Source organism: Gigantopelta aegis, chromosome 5 (assembly GCF_016097555.1).
Source record: "Gigantopelta aegis isolate Gae_Host chromosome 5, Gae_host_genome, whole genome shotgun sequence".
Taxonomy (NCBI): Eukaryota; Metazoa; Mollusca; class Gastropoda; order Neomphalida; family Peltospiridae; genus Gigantopelta; species Gigantopelta aegis.
In genome coordinates, this window is record NC_054703.1 from 10,935,086 (window position 1) to 10,957,246 (window position 22,161).

General features: G+C 41.6%; 1 protein-coding gene across 2 annotated transcripts; it reads right to left on the bottom strand.

Moving 5' to 3' along the window:
- Window positions 1-7,980: 7,980 nt before the first annotated feature.
- LOC121373249 (zinc finger protein 98-like) lies at window positions 7,981-11,756 on the bottom strand. 2 transcript variants are annotated; one of them, XM_041499759.1, is made up of 3 exons: window positions 11,209-11,756; window positions 10,692-10,793; window positions 7,981-9,536 (listed from the first exon to the last, which is right to left on the bottom strand). In XM_041499759.1, the coding sequence occupies exon 3, from the start codon at window positions 9,425-9,427 to the stop codon at window positions 8,564-8,566; it is 864 nt and encodes a 287-aa protein (XP_041355693.1). In that variant the 5' UTR covers window positions 9,428-9,536; window positions 10,692-10,793; window positions 11,209-11,756; the 3' UTR covers window positions 7,981-8,563. The 2 variants fall into 2 exon arrangements, with proteins under 2 accessions (XP_041355693.1, XP_041355694.1); XM_041499760.1 differs by lacking the exon at window positions 11,209-11,756 and having other exon boundaries at window positions 7,981-9,509; window positions 10,692-10,745.
- Window positions 11,757-22,161: the final 10,405 nt, after the last annotated feature.

Below are 22,161 nucleotides of genomic sequence, written 5' to 3' on the forward strand. Positions count from 1 at the left end.
ATAATTTCAACATTTTCACAAGTGTACAAAGAGTACACTTTTGACCACCCCCTCCCCCCTCCTAAAAGTGTACATCCCGAAATGAAAAATGTTGATCGACATTTTTCATTTTAAAAAAACGTGTATGCTGACCCCTTAACACACCCCCCCTCCCCCGCGTACGGTTTGTACGTTCGTGCGAATGTTGAAAATTATGGACGGCCCCTAAGATTATTTTTGCTAATATATAAGTGGTCTTCTATTCACTAATCTTATGTGTGTGTCTGTCCCTCTCCGTCTCTGTGTCTCTCTCTGTCTATGTATATATATATATATATATATCTGTATATATATATATATATATCCCCGTCTCTGTCTCTCTCTCGGTCTCCTCTCTCTGTCTCTCTGTCTGTCTATGTCTGTCTCTCTCTCTCTCTCTCTCTCTCTCTCTCTCTCTCTCTCTCTCTCTCTCTCTCTCTCTCTCTCTCTCTCTCTCTCTCTCTCTCTCTCTCTCTCTCTCTCTCTCTCTCTCTCTCTCTCTCTCTCTGCGGGAAAGGGTCACGGTTTATTTTTGCTTTCGTTCAATTGTAATGTAATAAATTCAACAATGAACTCGGTACGAGATATACAGGTGGAAGGAAGGAACATATTTTGTTTTGGGGTTATGTTGGCGTCGGACTTATGGTTAAGGACAACAACGACGCACTCAACACATTTTCGATTTTATCGGTTATATGCACCATCCCACAGGCAGGGCGTCGGACATATGGCTGGAAATGGTTAAGGACAACACAGATATTGAGAGAGGAAACCCGCTGTCGCCAGTACATGGGCTACTCTTTCCGATTAGCAGCAATGGATCTTTTATTAGCGCTTCCCACAGGCAGGATAGCACAAACCGTGGCCTTTGTCTCGTAATGTACAGTCAGGGCTGTAGCATGGTCTGGAGCTGGGTGGAGATCGACTATCAATCTAACCTTGTGTTTACATTTTCCCTGGACACCAATATGAAGAGAGGCATAGACTGGGGGGGGGGGGGGGGGGGGTTAAGAACTTTGGACACCTCCCTGCTGAGGTACCCCATATATGTTTTGAGCACTAGGCTATTTGACACAGTGGTAACAAAACCCATTACAGTTATCACCAATGGCAGAACTGGTAGTATTAACTACACTATTAACTGTTTGGGCCACTTCAAACATTGACCCAGCCAGCTATTGGATGTCAAATATTTTAGTAATTTCTGATTTGTGGTCATAGAAGAAACTTGCTACTTTTTTTTTCTTTTCTCCATTATCAGCAAGGAATCTTTTATATGCACCTTCACACAGAGAAGACAGCACATGTCACGACCTTTGGTATGCCAAGTGTAACACACTGGTTGGGACAGGAAAACATCGAATCAAAGAATGGGTCCATTGAGTGGATTAGATCCTTCAACTCAAGCACCGCGGGCTACTGCTTTACCGACTGAGCTACACACCGCCCCCATTCCTAAGTGAAGAAGTACCGGCCTCGGTGGCGTCGTGGTTAGGCCATCGGTCTACAGGCTGGTAGGTACTGGGTTCGGATCCCAGTCGAGGCATGGGGTTTTTAATCCAGATACCGACTCCAAACCCTGAGTGAGTGCTCCGCAAGTCTCAATGGGTAGGTGTAAACCAGGGATCTTTTATTTGCGCTTCCAACAGGCACGATAGCACAAACCATGGCCTTTGTTGAACCAGTTATGGATCACTGGTCGGTGCCAGTGGTTTACACCTACCTATTGAGCCTTGCGGAGCACTCACTCAGGGTTTGGAGTCAGTATCTGGATTAAAAATCCCATGTCTCGACTTTGGATCCGAACCCAGTACCTACCAGCCTGTAGACCGATGACCTAACCACGACGCCACCGAGGCCGGTACATTCAAAACAATTCAAGTACATAAATATACATCTGTAAAGTAATCAAGGACCGTCTAGTTTCGACCACGTGACTTACAATTCGGAAGAAATTGTGACCATTTCGTGGATACAAATCAATGAACATGTTATTTGCATACAGAGGATACTGAAAAAGATAGAGAGCAAGTAAAACTGTCATTACATCAGTACTTAATGCATTCTAGGGGAAAATACAGAAACCGTAAATATGTGTAAAAATGTCTGGTAATTAACTATGGACCGGACATTACACTGATGTTCTTTCAAAAGTAATTTGCCCATGTCATATCGGAGAATACCCAGTAGATACCTCTTCGGCACGAACAAGTGTTTCTAGGCGCAATATAAGTCAGGTGTTGATTAAATATTTACAGGTGTATATATAAATGAAATAAACATTTTCCTTAATTCAAAAATAACGTATGATCCTTTTTGTAAAGTCTTATGTAACCATCATTCTCCTTTGACACCTATTGTCATCTTATTGTCTTACCTCTATGTCATTACGGTTTTAGCATTCTGTCCTGGGAAGACATCAAGCTATCCAGAGACTGATCCAGAAAATATTGTGTGTTTCCGGGATGGGGTGGGGGTGTGTGCTAACAGGATCAACTCGTCCAAAGGGCACCCCAGTCGGAAAATGTTAATTACAAGAGGACAAATGGGGGCACTTGTATATTTTACGGGAAAAGGTTCCCTGGTTGACCACCTCCCCTTGGATCTGGCCCTATTATCGGAGTATCCATGACTGGGCTAATGCTATTTACTAAAAGTATTCGCACAGAAAGTATTACACATGCCTTAAAACTGGGGACCTTGGGGACGAAAATGTTTGTTTTTTTTTGGGTTTTTTTTTTTTTGGGGGGTTTTTTGGGGGGTTTGTTTTTTTTTTTTTTTTGGGGGGGGGGGGGGGTAGCCTTAAGTTAATAAAAGGAGGCGGGAAGTAGCTCAGTCAGTTGAGTGCTCGCTCGAGATACTTGCGTCGCAAGACCGAACCACCTCAGCGGATCCATTCATCTTATATTTTTGTTTCGTTCCAGATAGTGCATCACAACTGGACAATGGCCGTGGTATGTGCTTTCCTGTATGTGCGAAAGTGCATATAAAAGATCCCTTGCTGCATTAGGAAAAATGTCACAGGTTTCTTCTGATGACTACGAGTCAGAATTACCAAATGTTTGACGTCCAATAGCAGATGATGAATTAATCAATGTGTCAATAATAATAATAATAATAATAATAATAATAATATTTTAAAAAGGTAAAAATATGCTTGTGCATCTCCTAAGTTCAAGGGTCATATCTCCGTGATAAACATATACACAAAATTTCTGCTCAATACATCAAAGCCTTCTGCAAAAAAACATTTGGAAAACATGTAGGACAGACAGATGGACGGACGGACAGACAGACAGACAGACAGACAGACAGAAGGACGGAGATGGAACCCCCCCCCCCCCCCCCCCCCCCGAATAATAATCGAAATTTAACAGAATTGTGGTGTTATAAAATAGTCCGATCCCGTGTTCTGTTTCGAGTATCAGACCCTTACACTGTAACACTTCCTGACAATACATTTCCCCGCAAAAATAGGCGGTCCGAACAGAATATAAAATGATATACGCGAACCTCAACATGCATATTTGGGCATAGCATTATAAATGACTAATGAACAGAGTTGTTCTAATAATCTAAATAAACTTACCGAACAACAAGCAGGTTATCACAAAGGAAACTGTTTCGAGGAAGGCATGCTCACCTGTTATTCGGACAAGTATAAGTACGACGATACGCGGACTACGATTACTTATTTCTTCTTTGTCACAGATATACTGTTATTTTGATAATATACAAATTGATTTCAAAGCAACAATTCATGTTTCTCTTTCGTATAATTTCCCTGAACAAAAACAAAATAATGTTTGAACACAAATTTTGGTATCTAGATCTACTACAAAATATCACAAAAGTATCATAGCGAAAGTCTTACAAAAGGTTTTGAAATAGCAAAGAAACGAAACGTAAATTGGGAGCGGGACGTAAGTTCGTAACCCAGTGCTGAAACGCTCGCCTGATGAGTGGTCGGTCTAGGATCGATTCCGTCGGTGGGACGATTTGGCTATTTTTCATTCCAGCTAGTGCACCACAACTGCCATATCAAAGACAGTGGTATGTGCGATCCTGTCTGTGTGATTGTGCATATAAAATATTCCTTGCTACTAACGAGGAAATGTAGTGGGTTTCTCTCTAATGACAAATGTCTGACATCTAATAGCCGATGATTACTAAATCAATGCACTCTAATAGTGTCGTTAAACAAAACTTTTTTTCTTCTTCTAGATATACTGCATATTAAATAGTCCTTTTATTTGGACTATTTAAGCAGGGTGATATACTGACTATGATTAATTAGTTCTCATTTACGGTTATTTTTGCTAATATATACATCGTTTTCTAGAGAACAAGTCATGTGTGTCTTGTACATTATTTAGTCTGACAAAACAGATAACAAAGAAAATATTTTTTTTTTTAATCTATATCTGCCTCATGTACTAACACGGGTCCCAAAGTGAAATGACGCCCCAAATCAAGTATTAATTTAAATGGTGCGTATAGTTTGATGTAGTTCATTGCTAAAAACAGTGGACTAGCGGGGACTGGCATGCTGTCGATGTCGGGAAATAATTTACTTCTCAAATTTCCTCTTCTCTCGAGGTACAGGACGTAGCCCAGTGGTAAAGTGTTCGCTTTATGGAAGGTCGGTTTAGGATCTTTGTCGGTAAACACCCACCCTCACCCCCAAAAAAAAGAAAAGAAAAAAGAACACAACAAAAAAACAAAAACAAAAACAAACCAAAAACAAAAGGCAAAAAGCCGCGATAACCCTATTGAATATACTTATTTTAAAAGTATGGGGACTGTTACATTGTTATTTCATACTCATTACCATATGGCCCATAGATAAAATATTGTTAAAATACCAACAGATTCAAAATTGTAAGTATTAAAGGCTGTCACAATTGTATCACAAATGGCAGAACTGGTAGTATTAACTGCTCTATTAAATGCCCAGATCATTTTGAAACTTTGACCCAACTGGATGTTATTGGTAGAAACAGTATTTAACAGGTAGGCACATAGGTCAGTAGACCCTGGTTGTTTTGCGTCCCCCCCCCCCCCCCCCATTCCAACCAGTACCTCACGACCAGTATATCAAAGGCCGTGGTATATGCTGCTCTGTCTGTAGGAAGAGCACATAAAAGAGTATTTCCTGATAAGGAAGAAATTTAGCGGGGTTGAGACGGAACCCTCATCCCTACCCCTTAGATTCGCCCGTGTACCGGGCTGGCTTCACAAAATATTAAAAAGATTAAAATGAGCAACTGAAAAAAACTAATTATATGAAACAAGAACATTGTTTTTCAAAATGTTTTATTAATGAGTTACCGGTCAAGAAATGTTAACGCACGCACGCACACGCACACACACACACACACACACACACACACACACACACACACACACACTTGCCAGTCACCACATCAAATTAAATGTATTTTCACAGTATATTTGTCTTTAGTATATGTTTCAACAGTCAAACCTTTTTAGCAAAAACAACTCTTAGCAATCATGATACACAGATTTTGCCTATTTTGTTGTATGGGTCTGAGCTTTAGGGTTTTCAACAGTTTGAATGCATAGAAAGTATACAATACATAGCTTGTAAACGTTTCTTAAATGTAAGTACATAAGCACCAAATGTCATGGCATTAGGGGAAGATATTTGATATATCGCGATTCTCTAATTTGATGTATACAATAATGGATACAATTAATACAAATACGCAAATTTAGCCATCCACATAAAGCATACACTATGCTATACGTTTTAGATAGTTCAGGCAGATATATATGGGCTACTGCTATGAAGAAAACTTCATTTGTCTACGGTTAGGATATGTCCAACAATTAACTCTAGTAGCAGATATGATATACATGTATATTGTAAATATAAAGTAACTTTAGAGCCAAAATTATATCTTACATGTCCTGCATTCATTTGTATAAGACAGATATAGCACGTGTCAGAATTGGTGGGGTTGGTTTAGCAGTTGATGAGGGGAGATATATTGGTTTAAATAAAATAGAAGTAATTTGTACATTGTGTAGTAGAAAAGTAGCACAAAATTAATTTCTACATTTTATTATAAATTGTTCACTGTATGAGACATGATCAGCTATGTATATTCCTACAAAGTATTATATTATAGATCCTTTTATATGTTTAGTAACTCAATGGCAACAAGGAGAACATGTTTTGAAAAATTAAAGAATCTATATTCTAAAAGCATAAAAGTGTAAAAACAAAAAGAGGTAATTAGATAATTGTATCACATTAAGCTGAACCATATGTGTTAAGGTAGATACTTCATTTATAACAGACCGGCCTCGGTGGCGTCGTGGCAGGCCATCGGTCTACAGGCTGGTAAGTACTGGGTTCGGATCCCAGTCGAGGCATGGGATTTTTAATCCAGATACCGACTCCAAACCCTGAGTGAGTTCACCGCAAGACTCAATGGGTAGGTGTAAACCACTTGCACCGACCAGTGATCCATAACTGGTTCAACAAAGGCCATGGTTTGTGCTATCCTGCCTGTGGGAAGCGCAAATAAAAGATCCCTTGCTGCTAATCGGAAGAGTAGCCCATGTAGTGGCAACAGCGGGTTTCCTCTCAAAATCTGTGTGGTCCTTAACCATATGTCTGACGCCATGTAACCGTAAATAAAATGTGTTGAGTGCGTCGTTAAATACAACATTTCTTTCTTTCATTTATAACATGTATGTATACGTATATGCTATTGTACTTGAACATACTGTCACCTGCACCAGGGACCAGTTGTTCAAAGAATGGTTAAGCTGACCACGGGATATATATATATATATATATATATATATATATATATATATATATATATTATATATATATATATATATATATATATACTTTTTGATATTTTTCGAAAGGTAATATGCAATGATAAATGTTTCGTTTTGTGGTGCTGCCAAAACAGCTGGCTAATCGTTTGAACGACTTGTCCCAAAATATCAATATACGAGTTATTGTATATATTATGGGCTGATGGTCATTTCTTATACACCAGTGTAAGATATTGCTCATGTCATAACAATCACTCAATATCTAACTTGTGTAATACTGACGTGACTTGAGCGTGACGTTGATCAATCGCTGACGCAATTCGTAGAAAAATAACGTGTTGTAGGTCTCGACATCTGCTTACTTCTGCGTTGCGGCTTGTTTGCAGTTGGTTTGTAATAAATAAAATACTAAACTAACTTGCCTGTCATACAATTTTGATCATACTCGTGAACAGTGTCGGCATCTGACAAGCGAAAGCGAGTCAGATACCAAAACTGTTCACTAATTTCATAACAAATGGTATGACACGCAAGCTAGTTTAGTATTCTATATATATGCAATTGAACAGATTTGAACATCAAATGTTATTCGGAATAAACAAGGGGCTGTTCAAGAATTGTCATACAATAATGTGACATAACATTTTTAACAGTGTATTAACATTTATTGATGGCTGTGTTTCGAAACGTAAACTGTTCAAAATGTATTTATTTATTATAGTAGTAGTAGTAGTAGTAGTAGTATTTTATCACTAAAATATTCCTTCATATATAGGAAATCGAATTTTGTCTGTCTGTTCTGAACATTCATATTATGATTATGATTATGATTATGATTATTATTATTACTCGTAGTAGTAACATTTGTTGTTGTTATTGATGTCACATAATTCTTATCTCCGTTTGCAGAAACCATATTGTTTTGTCTTGAATGAATGAATGAATGAATGAATGAATAAATGTTTAACGACACCCCAGCACGAAAAATACATCGGCTATTGGGTGTCAAACTATGGTAATGCAAATAAATAAAGTGATGATCAACATCAATATAAAAATTCAAGGTTTAAACAAAAACAGTATAAAGAACTGTTCAAAAATACAAATACAAATATCACAGAATTTTACGGATACTGAATTTTACTCTAAACTTCAATTTGTGCTGTATTGGCCATTCTCAAAGAGAATGTTACACACCTGCACCACGGTGAGGTTACAGCACGCGCAGGGGTATTTTGTCCTATGCAATAAATTGAATTTAAGTTAATTAATGCAAATGTGATTTGTTTTCCCACGTCCCAATGGCGACCTCCCCAACTCCTGCCGGTTTAAAGCTCCCTTTTTATGACTTAAAATATAAATCATCACCCACAACGTACAATATTAAATTGCCCTGAAATGCTCCTCTGATCATCTCAGGCCAAATTTACGAAGCCTGTTTACAACTTGCATACGTATAACTACATACATTTACAAATTTACAGGCTTCGTAAATTCGGCCCCTTTGTTTTAAACTTGGCGGAGCTCGGATCATTTGCCATCATCAAGATCAATCACGTTCGTTTTGGGATTGTGTGGTCCCCTAATGACAGACCTCGCCATTTAAGGGGAGCTCTCACTCCCCATCACTCCTGAGACTACTTTAAAGAGAGTACTGCAGAGGTCCCTTTTGGATGTGAATTTATTTCGTATTGATATGGTAAAATCTTAAATGACGCTCCAATTAATCACTCCACTCAGTTTTGTTTTTCGTGCCAGTGTGAATCAACATATGCCGATTCAAGTTTCCTTTGCTAGAGAAACATTTTGCACACACCTCACAATTAAAATACTTAAAACCTGTGTGAACCAGCATATGCTGTTTTAAACCAGAATTGTGAGCGAAACATTTTGAACACACCTCACATTTGAATGGCCCATTTCCAGTGTGCATGAACATATGACTTTTCAAGTTGGAACTATTTTTGAAACATTTTGCACACACCTCACACTTAAAAGGCATAACACCAGTGTGAATCAACATATGTCTTTTCAAGTAAGAATTTTGTGAGAAACATTTTGCACATACCTCACAATTAAAAGACTTAACACCCGTGTGAACCAGCATATGTTGTTTTAAAATAGAACTGTGAGAGAAACATTTTGAACAGACCTCACATTTGAGAGAACTAACTCCAGTGTGAACGAGCATATGAGTTTTCATGTTGACGTTCTGAGAGAAATATTTTGCACACACCTCGCATTTAAAACGTTTAACGCCATTGTGAATCAACATATGAGTTTTCAAGTTCGTAGTCTTAGAGAAATGCTTTGCACATATATCACATTTGAAATTCTTCACTCCAGTGTGAACCAACATATGCTGTTTCAAGGAATCATTCCGACGAAAACTCTTTCTACAAACCTCACACTTATATGGTCGTTCACCAGTGTGTGTCATCATATTTAGCTTAATATGACTATTGTGAGAGAAACACTTTAAGCACATCCCACACTGGAAAGGTTTCTGAACCAAAACATCAGGGTTGTGTTCACAATGTTTTGACGAAGCATCACGTTTGACAAATCTATCAACACTTTTTGGCATACTTCTTTTAAGACAGCGTAACTTCGTAGTTTTGATCGGTTCCAGAATGTCTTGTTTCGTTAGGAGCCTGTCTGACACCTACCTGGAATGAGCATTGTGAAGAGAAGAACTGAAACAGAACCAGTAACTAGATAAATCAAAGAGAAACTAACAGTTGAAAAAACATGCTCAAAAATCAGTCTTCCGTTATATCTACACAAGCTCTGTGTGTTGTGTTGATGTTTCATAATCATAATACATTATGTGTTTTGTTTCCGTTTATAACAGTTACCTTTAATGTCCATTTTGACTAAACACCAAATGATGTTCTGCAAAGCAAATTGCCATTTAAGCTATTACCATATTGCTACCATATAAATTATGGGTAAACTAATCTCAGAGCAGTGATGAGAAGGTCTGTTATAGCTAAACATTTCTATTACTCGTCATCATACTCGTCTCACACCTGTCTTGTCCATTTTAACATGTTCGTGTTTATATCCGATTAGAGTTCTAACACACAGTCCTTAGCACACACCTCAGCTATCTGAACTGTCTGTCCAGGACAGTGGGTTAATGGTCAGTGACTTTACACCTGTTCATTGACAATGAGTCGCTGAAACTTGCTCTTTTCATGCGAAAGTACCTACCAGCCTTAACCGGTAGCTTAACGAGGATACATTTTGTTTTCACAATTTTGATTAGTGACATTTCTAGTCAATTGAAAACTGATTAGCAATTACTGATTAAAGTTTAAAATTGTGTAGTGATCTCTCAAATAGTTACTAACGTAGCGAATCGTAACACGATACTGAAAAAAACAAATTCCCTGTTAACCACTACACCGATGAGGCCGTAACCCATCTCGCTCAGATGTTGACAGAAAATGACAGGAAACTGAAATAACACATTCACGCTATTTTGTTATTTTTAACAATTTCTAATATCGTATGCTAAACATTTATTATGTATATTTTCGCTGCGTTTGTTTTCCCTTTTCTTTCTTTTAAAACAAAATGTTAAAAGTTTATTTTGTTTAAGGACACTAATAGTACACATAGTAATCATCGGCTATTGGATATCAAACATGGGGCAATTCTGACATACAGTCTTAGACAGGAAACCTGCTACATGTTTTTCCATTCTTACTTGCCTCGGGACAGGACGTAGCTCAGTAGTACAGCACTCGCCTGATGCGCGATCGATCTAGGATCGATTCCCGTCGGTGGGCGCATTGACTTATTCCTCCGAAACAGGTGTAACAAAGGTCGTGGTATGTACTAACCTTTGCTGCTAATCTAAAAGAGTAGCCCATGAAATGGCGACAGCTGGTTTTCTCTCTCAATATCTGTGTGAGCTCCTTAGCCATATGTCCGACGCCATATAACTGTAAATAAAATGTGTTGAGTGTTACCGACACCTTGCAGTAGCAGTTAAATAAAACATTCCCTTCCTTCTTACATGCCCAAACTATTTTTTCCACTTTCCTATCAAAACGATTTGCTTTTTAAGTGAATACATAAAATATACTGGTATAATAAGTCATATGTATGTAATACCACATAGACTCACATTAGAACAAATGTTTAGATATGTACATGTATGTAGAGTATTTGCTTGAAAATTATTAAAATGAGGTTAATTTAAGGAATTTATTTTATTAGCCAAATACCAAATGTTGTAGTCACTTTTAATAAAAATGTACAATTTGGTAATTTGGATATGTACAGGGTGAGCCCTGAAGATAATACATTATACCAGCTTAATATGTATGTTTTATATTATTACAGGATAACACATACCACGACCAGTATTGTTGCAGTGGAAACAACGAGAAAAGCACAATGGACCCACTAACTGGGATCGATCCTAGACCAACCGTGCATCAAGTGAGCAGTTTATCACTAGGCTATGTCCCGCCACTTTTCTGAAATCATACAAAAGGCTATATAATGAACATTGAGCATATTTATTATTTAAATTATATTTAGTTCAATATTGGTGTGGACTATGCATATTTTATTTAAAAGTATCAAATAGGAAGCATTACAAATGGCACTGGCAAATAGTGAACCGCAATTGATCGATTTGTATACAAGAAACCGGGTTGTCACAACAAAGATAGTCCGATCCCGTGTTCTATTTCGACTATCAGATATTAAAAACGACAGCATCATCTACCAATAATAAATCGATTTGCGGACAACATTAGATGATGCATACATGTTACAGAGTGAATTACGTGAACCTCAAGATACACTGGAGAAATGTAATTAAAATTATGAAGGTAAACGTAAGAAAATTGAGCTAATATACTGAATAAACCCACTTAACAAAAATCAGGTCAACACCAATCAATCTCTCCTTAGACGGCTATTCTGAACCGTTGTCCGGACTGTTTAGTTACGATGATGTGCGGACTACGATTAGCTATTTCTTTAATAATATACTCGATTATTTTTGCTAATACTAGTATACAAAACGTGTTCTATTCAGTAATTCATTCGTTTTGTTTCGTTTCATTTCGTTATTATTTTTTTTTTTCACCGCATTATTTTACCTTTAAACGAAACAAGGAACTAACATAAATTCCTGTGGCTAGATCTGATACACGCAGTTAACCTGTTCTATCTGACGTTTCTTTATCTGTCTCTCTCTCTCTCTCTCTCTCTCTCTCTCTCTCTCTCTCTCTCTCTCTCTCTCTCTCTCTCTCTCTCCACTCTCTCTCCTCTCTCTCTCTCTCTCTCCTCTCTCTCTCTCTCTCTCTCTCTCTCTCTCTCTCTCTCTCTCTCTCTCTCTCTCTCTCTCTCTCTCTCTCTCTCTCTCTCTCTCTCTCTCTCTCTGTGTGTGTGTGTGTGTGTGTGTGTGTGTTTTTTTTTCCGAGGTGGGGCATCAGACTCGTAGCCACAGTGTCAAGTTGGCGGGGAGATCGTCATCGAATCAAAGGAAACTTCTGTGGAGAGCGTAGCCAGAGTTGGCTAGTGCCGAAGTCAATAAGTCAATGCGCCCACCGACGGGAATCGATCCTAGATCGATCGCGCATCAGGCGAGTGCTGTACCACTGAGTTACGTCCTGCCCCGTGGCAAGTAAGAATGCAACCGGATTGTACTGCCTAATACGTACATCATATATGTATGTATATACAAACATTGTGACAGGGCCACAAACACACTGGCTTATACAGACACCGGTATTCTAAACAAGGAAATGTAACAGTAGTGACCAAACAAGCTGTGTTAGATGGACACATCTTACAGTGGCTGCAAACTTAGGACGCTTTAATTGAAGAAGAAGCAGAAGAAGAAGAAGATGAATATGAAGAAATCTTTTATTACAGTACGGTCACATGCTGTTAAAAATCCCATGCCTCGACTGTATTAAATCATAGTTAAAGAAGACTGGGATCCGAATCCAGTACCTACCAGCCTGTAGACCGATGACCTAACCACGACGCCACCGAGGCCGGTCCCAAGGGTAAGGTACCGCACCGTAATTTCACTAAAGTGCTACGCTGATATCTATGTAGATCAGAGCGAATATAGTGTCATAAGGGGAGGGAATTCCCGAATGGCAGTTATTTGATCCAGTCCTCGGTGAAATAGCCTGCAGTAATGTAATTAGGGTTCGACTACATTTTCAAGCTAAAAAAAATGTATGTGCGTTAATGTGTGAGCATGCGTTTGTGTTTTAAATCTTACAATGCTTTGATCAAAACAAACTAGTGATAAACAATTTATTTCACTACATAGTGAGGAGACTGACACAACTCAAGTGAATGGCAACCAGTAACTTACTTGACACGAGGGCGGGACGAGCAGTCGATCTAGGATCGATCCCCGATTCTTGTTCCAGCCAGTGCACCACAATTGGTATAGCTGAGGTCGTGGCATGTGATATCCTGTCTGTGGTTTGGTGCATATAATATATCCTAATTGGAAAACGTAGCGGGTCTCGAACACTATATGTCAGAATTACCAAATGGTTGACAAGCAATAGCCAATGATTAATAAATACATCAGTGTGCTCTGGTGAGTTCATTAAACAAAAGAAACGTTCACTTGGAGATATTAGATTATTGTTAAGGCCTGTTTTGAATCCACCACGTATGGGTGATACCCCCACCTGAATTTAAGAAAACCACAATTCTTTTGCTGCATTATAGAGATTTCGTAAATAGAAATTTATGTTTCAAATAGGAAGGAAGGACATGTTTTATTTACCGACACACTCAACACATTTTATTTACGGTTATATGGCGTCGGATATATGGTGAAGGACCACACAGATGTCGCCACTTGAACGTTTTTCAATTAGCAACAGGGATGTTTTAAACGCACCATGCCACAGACAGGATAGTACATACCACGGGTTTTGTTACACCAGTTGTGGAGCACTGGCTGCAACGAGAAAAATTCCAATGGGCACACCGATGGGAATCGATCCCAGATCGATCGCGCATCAGGCGAGCGCTGTTCAAGTAGGATTACCGACACCTTGCAATAGTAGACACGGTGGAAACAAGTGAAGATTGGAGGGCGAGTGTAACGGGCACAGGTTTAGTTCATCAACTATGCAAGTCTACTAACAGTACACCATGCTGCTTTCTTTTGTTAGTTAATGTTTGTTTGAAACCCGCTACAGTTTTCAATGTGCAGCAAGGGGTATTTTATATGTACGTTCCCAGAGATAGGGAAGTACTGCCTTTCACCAGTCGTCGGGAATTAGGTGGGACGGGAAAATATGCAGAGAATGAGTTCACCGATGCTAATACATAAATCCTGTCCTACACACTAATTCAGTGGTGTAGTGCTTAAACCATCAGACGTAAGAATGATAGGCACAGGGTTCGCATCCCAGTACCGGCTCCCACCCAGATCAAGTGTAACGACTTAATGGATAGATGTAAGGTCCCTACACCGACGTCTCTCTCACTAACCACTAAATCACAGTCTTGAACAGACAGCCGATGTTTGTGCCTAGGATGGCGTGCTTGAACCTTAGTTGGCTATAAGCATGAACATGACTATAAATACAAAAAACTAAATCATGGGATTATTATTTTTTCTTGCTCATTATTTGGCTTTTAAACAAAACAGTAAACTAGTATAATTTTTTTGTCTCTACATCTACATCAGTAAATATGTCTTTAAATAGATCTCACATCCAAACGTGTTTCGCGCATATTAATTATAGCTCGATGCAGTTAGCTGGAGGACGGGGAAACTGGCGCGCCATGACATGTGGTTGATGAGGAGGACGGGGCAGGGGGACTGGCGCGGGATGACAAGTGGTTGATGTGGAGGACAGGGTACTGGCGCGAGATGGCAGGTGGTTGATGTGGAGGACGGGGGACTGGCGCGGGACGGCAAGTGGTTGATGTGGAAGACGGGGGACTGGCGCGGGATGGCAGGTGGTTGATGTGGTGGACGGGGGGACTGGCAGGTGGTTGATGAGGAGGACGGGGGAGGGGGACTGGCGCGGGATGACAAGTGGTTGATGTGGAGGACAGCGTACTGGCGCGGAGTGGCAGGTGGTTGATGTGGAGGACGGGGGGGGGGGGGGGGGACTACCGCGGGATGGAAGGTGGTTGATGTGGAGGACTGGGGGGACTGGCGCGGGATGACAGGTGGTTGATGGGGAGGACTGGGGGGGGGGGGACTGGCGCGGCAAGGCAAGTGGTTGATGGGGAGGACGAGGGGACTGGTGCGGGATGGCAGACGGTTGATGTGGAGGACGAGGGGATTGGCGTGGAATGGCAGGTGGTTGATGTGGAGGACGGGGGACTGGTGCGTGATGGCAGGTGGTTGACATGGAAGTGGGGTGAACGACGTGGGATGGCAGGTGGTTGATGTGGAGGATGACTAGCGCGGGATGGCAGGTGGTTATGTGGAGGACTGGGGGGGGGGGGGCTGGCGTGGCATGGCAGGTGGTTGATGGGGATGACGAGGGGACTGGCGCGGGATGGCAGGTGGTTGATGTGGAGGACTGGGCGGAGGGGGGGGGGGTTGGGGGCTGACGCGGAATGACAGGTAGTTGATGGGGAGGACGGGGGGGCTGGCGTGGGATGGCAGGTGGCTGTTGATGGGGGGACAGGTGGTTGATGGGGAGGACGGGGGGACTGGCGCGGGATGGCAGGTGGTTGATGTGGAGGACGGGGGACTGGTGCGGGATGGCAGGCGGTTGATGTGGAGGACGGGTGGATTAGCGTGGAATGGCAGGTGGTTGATGTGGAGGACGGGGGGACTGGTGCGGGATGGCAGGTGGTTGATGTGGAGGACGGGGGGACTGGCGCGGGATGGCAGGTGGTTGATGTGGAGGACTGGGGGAACTGGCGCGGGATGGCAGGTGGTTGATGGGGAGGATGAGGGGACTGGCGCGGGATGGCAGGTGGTTGATGTGGAGGACGGGGGACTGGCGCGGGATGGCAGGTGGTTGATGTGGAGGACGGGGGGACTGGCGTGGAATGGCAGGTGGTTGATGTGGAGGACGGGGGACTGCTGCGGGATGGCAGGTGGTTGACATGGAGGTCGGGTGGACCGACGCGGGAATGGCAGGTGGTTGATGTGGAGGACGGGTGGATTAGCGTGGAATGGCAGGCGGTTGATGTGGAGGACGGGGGGGACTGGTGCGGGATGGCAGTTGGTTGATGTGGAGGACGGGTGGATTAGCGTGGAATGGCAGGTGGTTGATGTGGAGGACGGGGGACTGGTGCGGGATGGCAGGTGGTTGATGTGGAGGACGGGTGGATTAGCGTGGAATGGCAGGTGGTTGATGTGGAGGACGGGTGGATTAGCGTGGAATGGCAGGCGTTTGATGTGGACGACGGGTGGATTAGCGTGGAATGGCAGGTGGTTGATGTGGAGGACGGGTGGATTAGCGTGGAATGGCAGGCGTTTGATGTGGAGGACGGGGGACTGGTGCGGGATGGCAGGTGGTTGATGTGGAGGACGGGTGGATTAGCGTGGAATGGCAGGCGGTTGATGTGGAGGACGGGGGACTGGCGCGGGATGGCAGGTGGTTGATGTGGAGGACGGGGGACTGGCGCGGGATGGCAGGTGGTTGATGTGGAGGACGGGTGGATTAGCGTGGAATGGCAGGCGTTTGATGTGGAGGACGGGTGGATTAGCGTGGAATGGCAGGTGTTTGATGTGGAGGACGGGGGACTGGTGCGGGATGGCAGGTGGTTGATGTGGAGGACGGGTGGACTGGCGCGGGATGGCAGGCGGTTGATGTGGAGGACGGGTGGATTAGCGTGGAATGGCAGGCGTTTGATGTGGAGGACGGGTGGATTAGCGTGGAATGGCAGGCGTTTGATGTGGAGGACGGGTGGATTAGCGTGGAATGGCAGGCGTTTGATGTGGAGGACGGGTGGATTAGCGTGGAATGGCAGGCGTTTGATGTGGAGGACGGGTGGATTAGCGTGGAATGGCAGGTGGTTGATGTGGAGGACGGGTGGATTAGCGTGGAATGGCAGGCGTTTGATGTGGAGGACGGGGGACTGGTGCGGGATGGCAGGTGGTTGATGTGGAGGACGGGTGGATTAGCGTGGAATGGCAGGTAGTTGATGTGGAGGACGGGGGACTGGTGCGGGATGGCAGGTGGTTGATGTGGAGGACGGGTGGATTAGCGTGGAATGGCAGGCGTTTGATGTGGAGGACGGGGGACTGGTGCGGGATGGCAGGTGGTTGATGTGGAGGACGGGTGGATTAGCGTGGAATGGCAGGCGTTTGATGTGGAGGACGGGTGGATTAGCGTGGAATGGCAGGCGTTTGATGTGTAGGACGGGTGGATTAGCGTGGAATGGCAGGCGTATGATGTGGAGGACGGAGGACTGCTGCGGGATGGCAGGTGGTTGACATGGAGGTCGGGTGACCGACGCGGGATGACAGGTGGTTGATGTGGAGGATGGGGGGGGGGGGGACTAGCGCGGGATGGCAGGTGGTTGATGTGGAGGATGGGGGGGGGACTAGCGCGGGATGGCAGGTGGTTGATGTGGGGGACGGGGGGACGGGGGGACTGCCGCGGGATGGCAAGTCATTGATGTGGAGGACGGGTGAGTGGCGCGGGACGGCACGTAGTTGATGTGAAGGACGGGTGAGTGGCACGGGACGGCACGTAGTTGATGTGAAGGAGGGACAGGAGCCGTTGGAAGGAAGTCGCTTTTAGTCCCTTTCCTTTCCTTCTTCCTTTTTAATATTTCCGAAGAAGAAGAAGGACATGTTTTATTTAACGACGCACTCAACACATTTTATTTACGGTTATATGGCGTCAGACATATGGTTAAGGACCACATGGATATTGAGAGAGGAAACCAGCTGTCGCCACTTCATGGACTATTCTTTTCGATTAGCAGCAGGGGATCTTTTATATGCACCATCCCACAGACAGGATAGTACATACCCCGGCCTTTGTTACACCAGTTGTGGAACACTGGCTGGAACGAGAAATAGCTCAATGGGTCCATATTTTCGAATACGCTCGCAATAGAGGAAAATACGTAGAAGTCAATCGTAGAGACAGCAGCAAGCACTTGACTATGAACAGAGGACCCACTTTTCTACATTTTGTACAGGAGCGAAGTAGAAGAAATACAATTGTATATATTTATTATTACACCAAACCCTTTCACATGTATCAAAAATTACACAAATATTAACTGCTGTATTAAATGTTCGGTGCGTTCATCACGAGTCTATAGTTGACGTTTTCCAGTTACACCCAGGACCCCACGATAGGTATATCAACGGCCGTGGTATGGGCTGTCCTGTTTGTAGGGAAGTGTCGTGCTAGTTGAAAACAAATGTTGTGTGTGTGTGGGGGGGGGGGGGGGGGGGGGCGGGGGGAGTCATATTTCCCACTAGATCTACCCTTATACCAGACTGGCTCCATAATGTGCATTACAAAAAAAACAAAATAATAATAAATAATAAAATAAATCAATAAATTGAGCTCCCGGAAGAAACAATTATAAAGAAATTATAAAACGAGCAGATTTTTCAAAATGTTTTATTCCAAATATAAAATACCTATAATCAGATGACGTGAAGTAAGCAAGCATTCTGATAGTACTGCTAAAACAATGCATGCTCCTTACCAGGCCCCACACAATTTCTCTGCAGGTCAAGGGTGATAACACGTATTCTGAGAGTACTGCTAAAACAATGCATGTTCCCTACCAGGCCTCACACAATTTCTCTGCAGGTCAAGGGTGATAACAAGCATTCTGAAAGACTCTACTCTACTAAAACACGAGAGGGCACCACAGATTTTATCTTAAATTGATGAGCATAAGTCCATATGGATAATTTCGATGTCTGACCCTTGTGGCCCTTGAATAAATGTCCATGAAAGACAAACTTTATATGTGCATAAAAATGGGTAACTCGCCATGAAACTCAAAACGTAATATGTAACTGTTCATGATAAATGTAGGTAGAAGGTCCGGAAAAATATATGTGCGCTGAGTCTAAACATATATAGGGCCGAACGTATAACGACTGGTTATGTCTTACACGCGTGTAACTACATACATTGTCAATGCTTAAACACCTGTTTATGCCTTACACGCGTGTAACTACATACATTTGCAATGCTTAAACACCTGTTTATGCCTTACGCGTGTAACTGCATACATTGTCAATGCTTAAACACCTGTTTATTTCTTACACGCGTGTAACTACATACATTGTCAATACTTAAACACCTGTTTATGTCTTACACGCGTGTAACTACATACATTTTCAATGCTTAAACACCTGTTTATGTCTTACACGCGTGTAACTACATACATTTTCAATGCTTAAACACCATACATTTACAATGCTTAAACACCTGTTTATGTCTTACACGCGTGTAACTACATACATATTCAACTTCTTGATACTGACAGTAATACTGTTACAGGCGATGATGGTTTTTGGTTGCAGTCAACATTTGCTGTTACTGTTTGTATGTTCCATTATTTCTTTGCATGAGTATATTTCAAGCAAGAAACAAATTTTTAGTCAGGAGGAGGTGTGACCCAACAGAAGAAGTAACCTGACAGGGCATATCCCCATATCCAATGCTATTCAGACTAAACAAAGGGTTGTTCAACAATTGTGTAACACACAATGTAGTAAACGTGTTTTTCTTTACCCCAATTTCCAATTCATTGGTGACCTCCTCCCCCACTTTAAAGTGCCCTCTTTTAATTACAGGTTTTATTCAACATCGACAATTTACAACATTAAATTGTCCTGAAAACGCTTCTCTGAACATTGTCCGAGGAACACGCTCCCGAACCCCCTACAGATCGATTGAGACCTCGGATCATTTACCATCATCAAACCTAAACCTGTCAATTTTTAAATTGTATGACTCCCATTTACAGACCTCATCACTCTCACTTCCATCACTCTCCTGAGTGTAGATAAAAGATAGCAACTTTTAGCAACCCTAAGAATTTAAATTTATATTGTATTATAATGGTAAATTAATATATCAAATGTCTCACCATAATCTAAGTTTGAGGAGCAATTTAAGTTATGGGAGTAATTAATTGCTCCCCTCAATTGTCTTCACGTCTAGGTCTATTGAAAGATTTAACACCAGTGTGAATCAGCATAATTTTTATGCCGCTTCAAGTGCGACTTTTGTGTGAAAGATTTTTCACAAACCTCACACTTGAAGGACTCAGCACCAGTGTGAATCAACACATGTTTCAAGTGCGACCTCTGTAAGAAAGATTTTGCACATACCTCGCAACTGAAATACTTAACACCAGTGTGAACTAGCATACACCGTTTTAAGTGGCAACTTAGTTTGAAGCGTTTTGCACAAACGTCACATTTGAAAGATTTGTCATTGTACGGAGACACAACATCAATTCATCTTCATCTTGATACAATTCTTTATCTTGAATTAGATTGACTGTAACAAATATAAAAACATTTGTTAAGTAAATGTTCTATATATAAACAAACTTATATTGTATAACGAGTCAAAATAAACTATTGTATGAGACCCAAACCATTGTCTTTTGTTTTCTTTTTAATAAACTTTGTCAATAAAGTTTTTAATATCAAGATTTGTATCTAATTATTCTAAAATGTTTTCATAATGAAATATAAACATATTTAGTCTTATTTCTTGTACAAATCTTAACATTACCAACTGTCGACACACGCACATGCTTTCTCAGCCATGCTTGTCTGCCCTATAAATAGTACATTGTAAGCACATGTTTTTTAAACAAATACCTTAACTTATAAATTTGTGCTACTTTGTTTGCATTGCATCAACATTAATTAATACTCAGTGAATCGCTGAGTTCTTATCAAATTATATGCATACCGTTTTGTATGTCCCCCGTAGCTTCACATTTCTTATTACGTCCTCGTGTCCAAGCCAATTTTTCATATCTAAAAATGCACAAGATGACGGATGTGACGTCACACATTATACACATTCATAACTACCCAAAGAAGCTACTAAACTACGTCTCTAACCGTAACAGTCCGGCCCTCCAATTCTTATGAGCTTAAACATAAGAATTGTAATTAAAACATCATAATAACCTTAAATATAAGGCAATAAAAATAATCTAACACAATGCTTATCTAGCAACATTCAATACACCATAACATCCAGTAAAGTTCAATATATCACATTTGAAACAATATCACTGTTAATACACTGTTTAGATTTTAACTTCATCAATATCAGCTTCCAGAATCACACACAATTTATCAATAGGACGCATCAACGTAGAGGTTTCAGTTCGAACTTTCACAATCCGCACAAAACCCTTTTGATCTGGTATAACCTCAACTACACGACCCAGCCACCATGCATTTCTTGGTGAACTATCAAACATTACCACAATATCACCTACACATACGTTTTTGTGAGAATGAAGCCATTTTTGTCTCTCTTGTCGTGATGAAAGATATTCTCTAGACCATCGTTTCCAGAATAAATCTGCGAGATACTGAATATGTCTCCATCGTCTTTTCCCATAACTGTCTTTTGCATGAAATAATCCCGGAGGAAACCTTGCACCAGAACGAAGCAGCAGCAAATGAGTTGGCGTTAAAGGAGACAAATCACTCGAATTACTCGAAATGTCAGTAATTGGTCGTCCATTCAATATACTCTCTACTTCACAAAAAAGTGTGAATTAACATACACACACACACCCCCCCCCCCCCCCCCCCCCCCGGTATATTGTTTCAAGTGCGAACTCTGATTTGTTTTTTCCATATACGTCACAACTAAACGGGTTATTACCATTGTGAATTAAAACATAGTCTTTGTTCTGAGAGAAACGTTTTGCACACACCTCACGTACAAGGCGAAACACCAGTGTGAATCAACATAATATGTCTTTTCAAATGTGAATTTTGTGAGAAACATTTTGCACACGTCTCACAACTAAAAGACTTAACACCATTGTGGATCTTCAAATGTCTTTTCAAGGAAGACTTTTGTGAAAAACATTTTCCACACGTCTCGCAATTAAAACACTTAACACCAGTGTGAACCAACATATGTTGTTTTAAAACAAACTTGTCATAGAAACATTTTGCACAGACCTCACATTTGAAAGTGCTAACTCCATTGTGACTGAGCATATGTCTTTTCGCGCGATAACTGAGTGAGAAACATTTTGCACAGACCTCACATTTAAAAGGTTTGACGCCAGTGTGGATCAACATATGAATTTTCAAGATGGAACTCTGCGAAAAACGTTTTGCACACACCTCACACTTGA

What these genes read in the sequence shown, in the direction of transcription:
- LOC121373249 (XM_041499759.1), bottom strand. Translation starts at nt 9,427, where the DNA reads ATGCCAAAAAGTGTTGATAGATTTGTCAAACGTGATGCTTCGTCAAAA.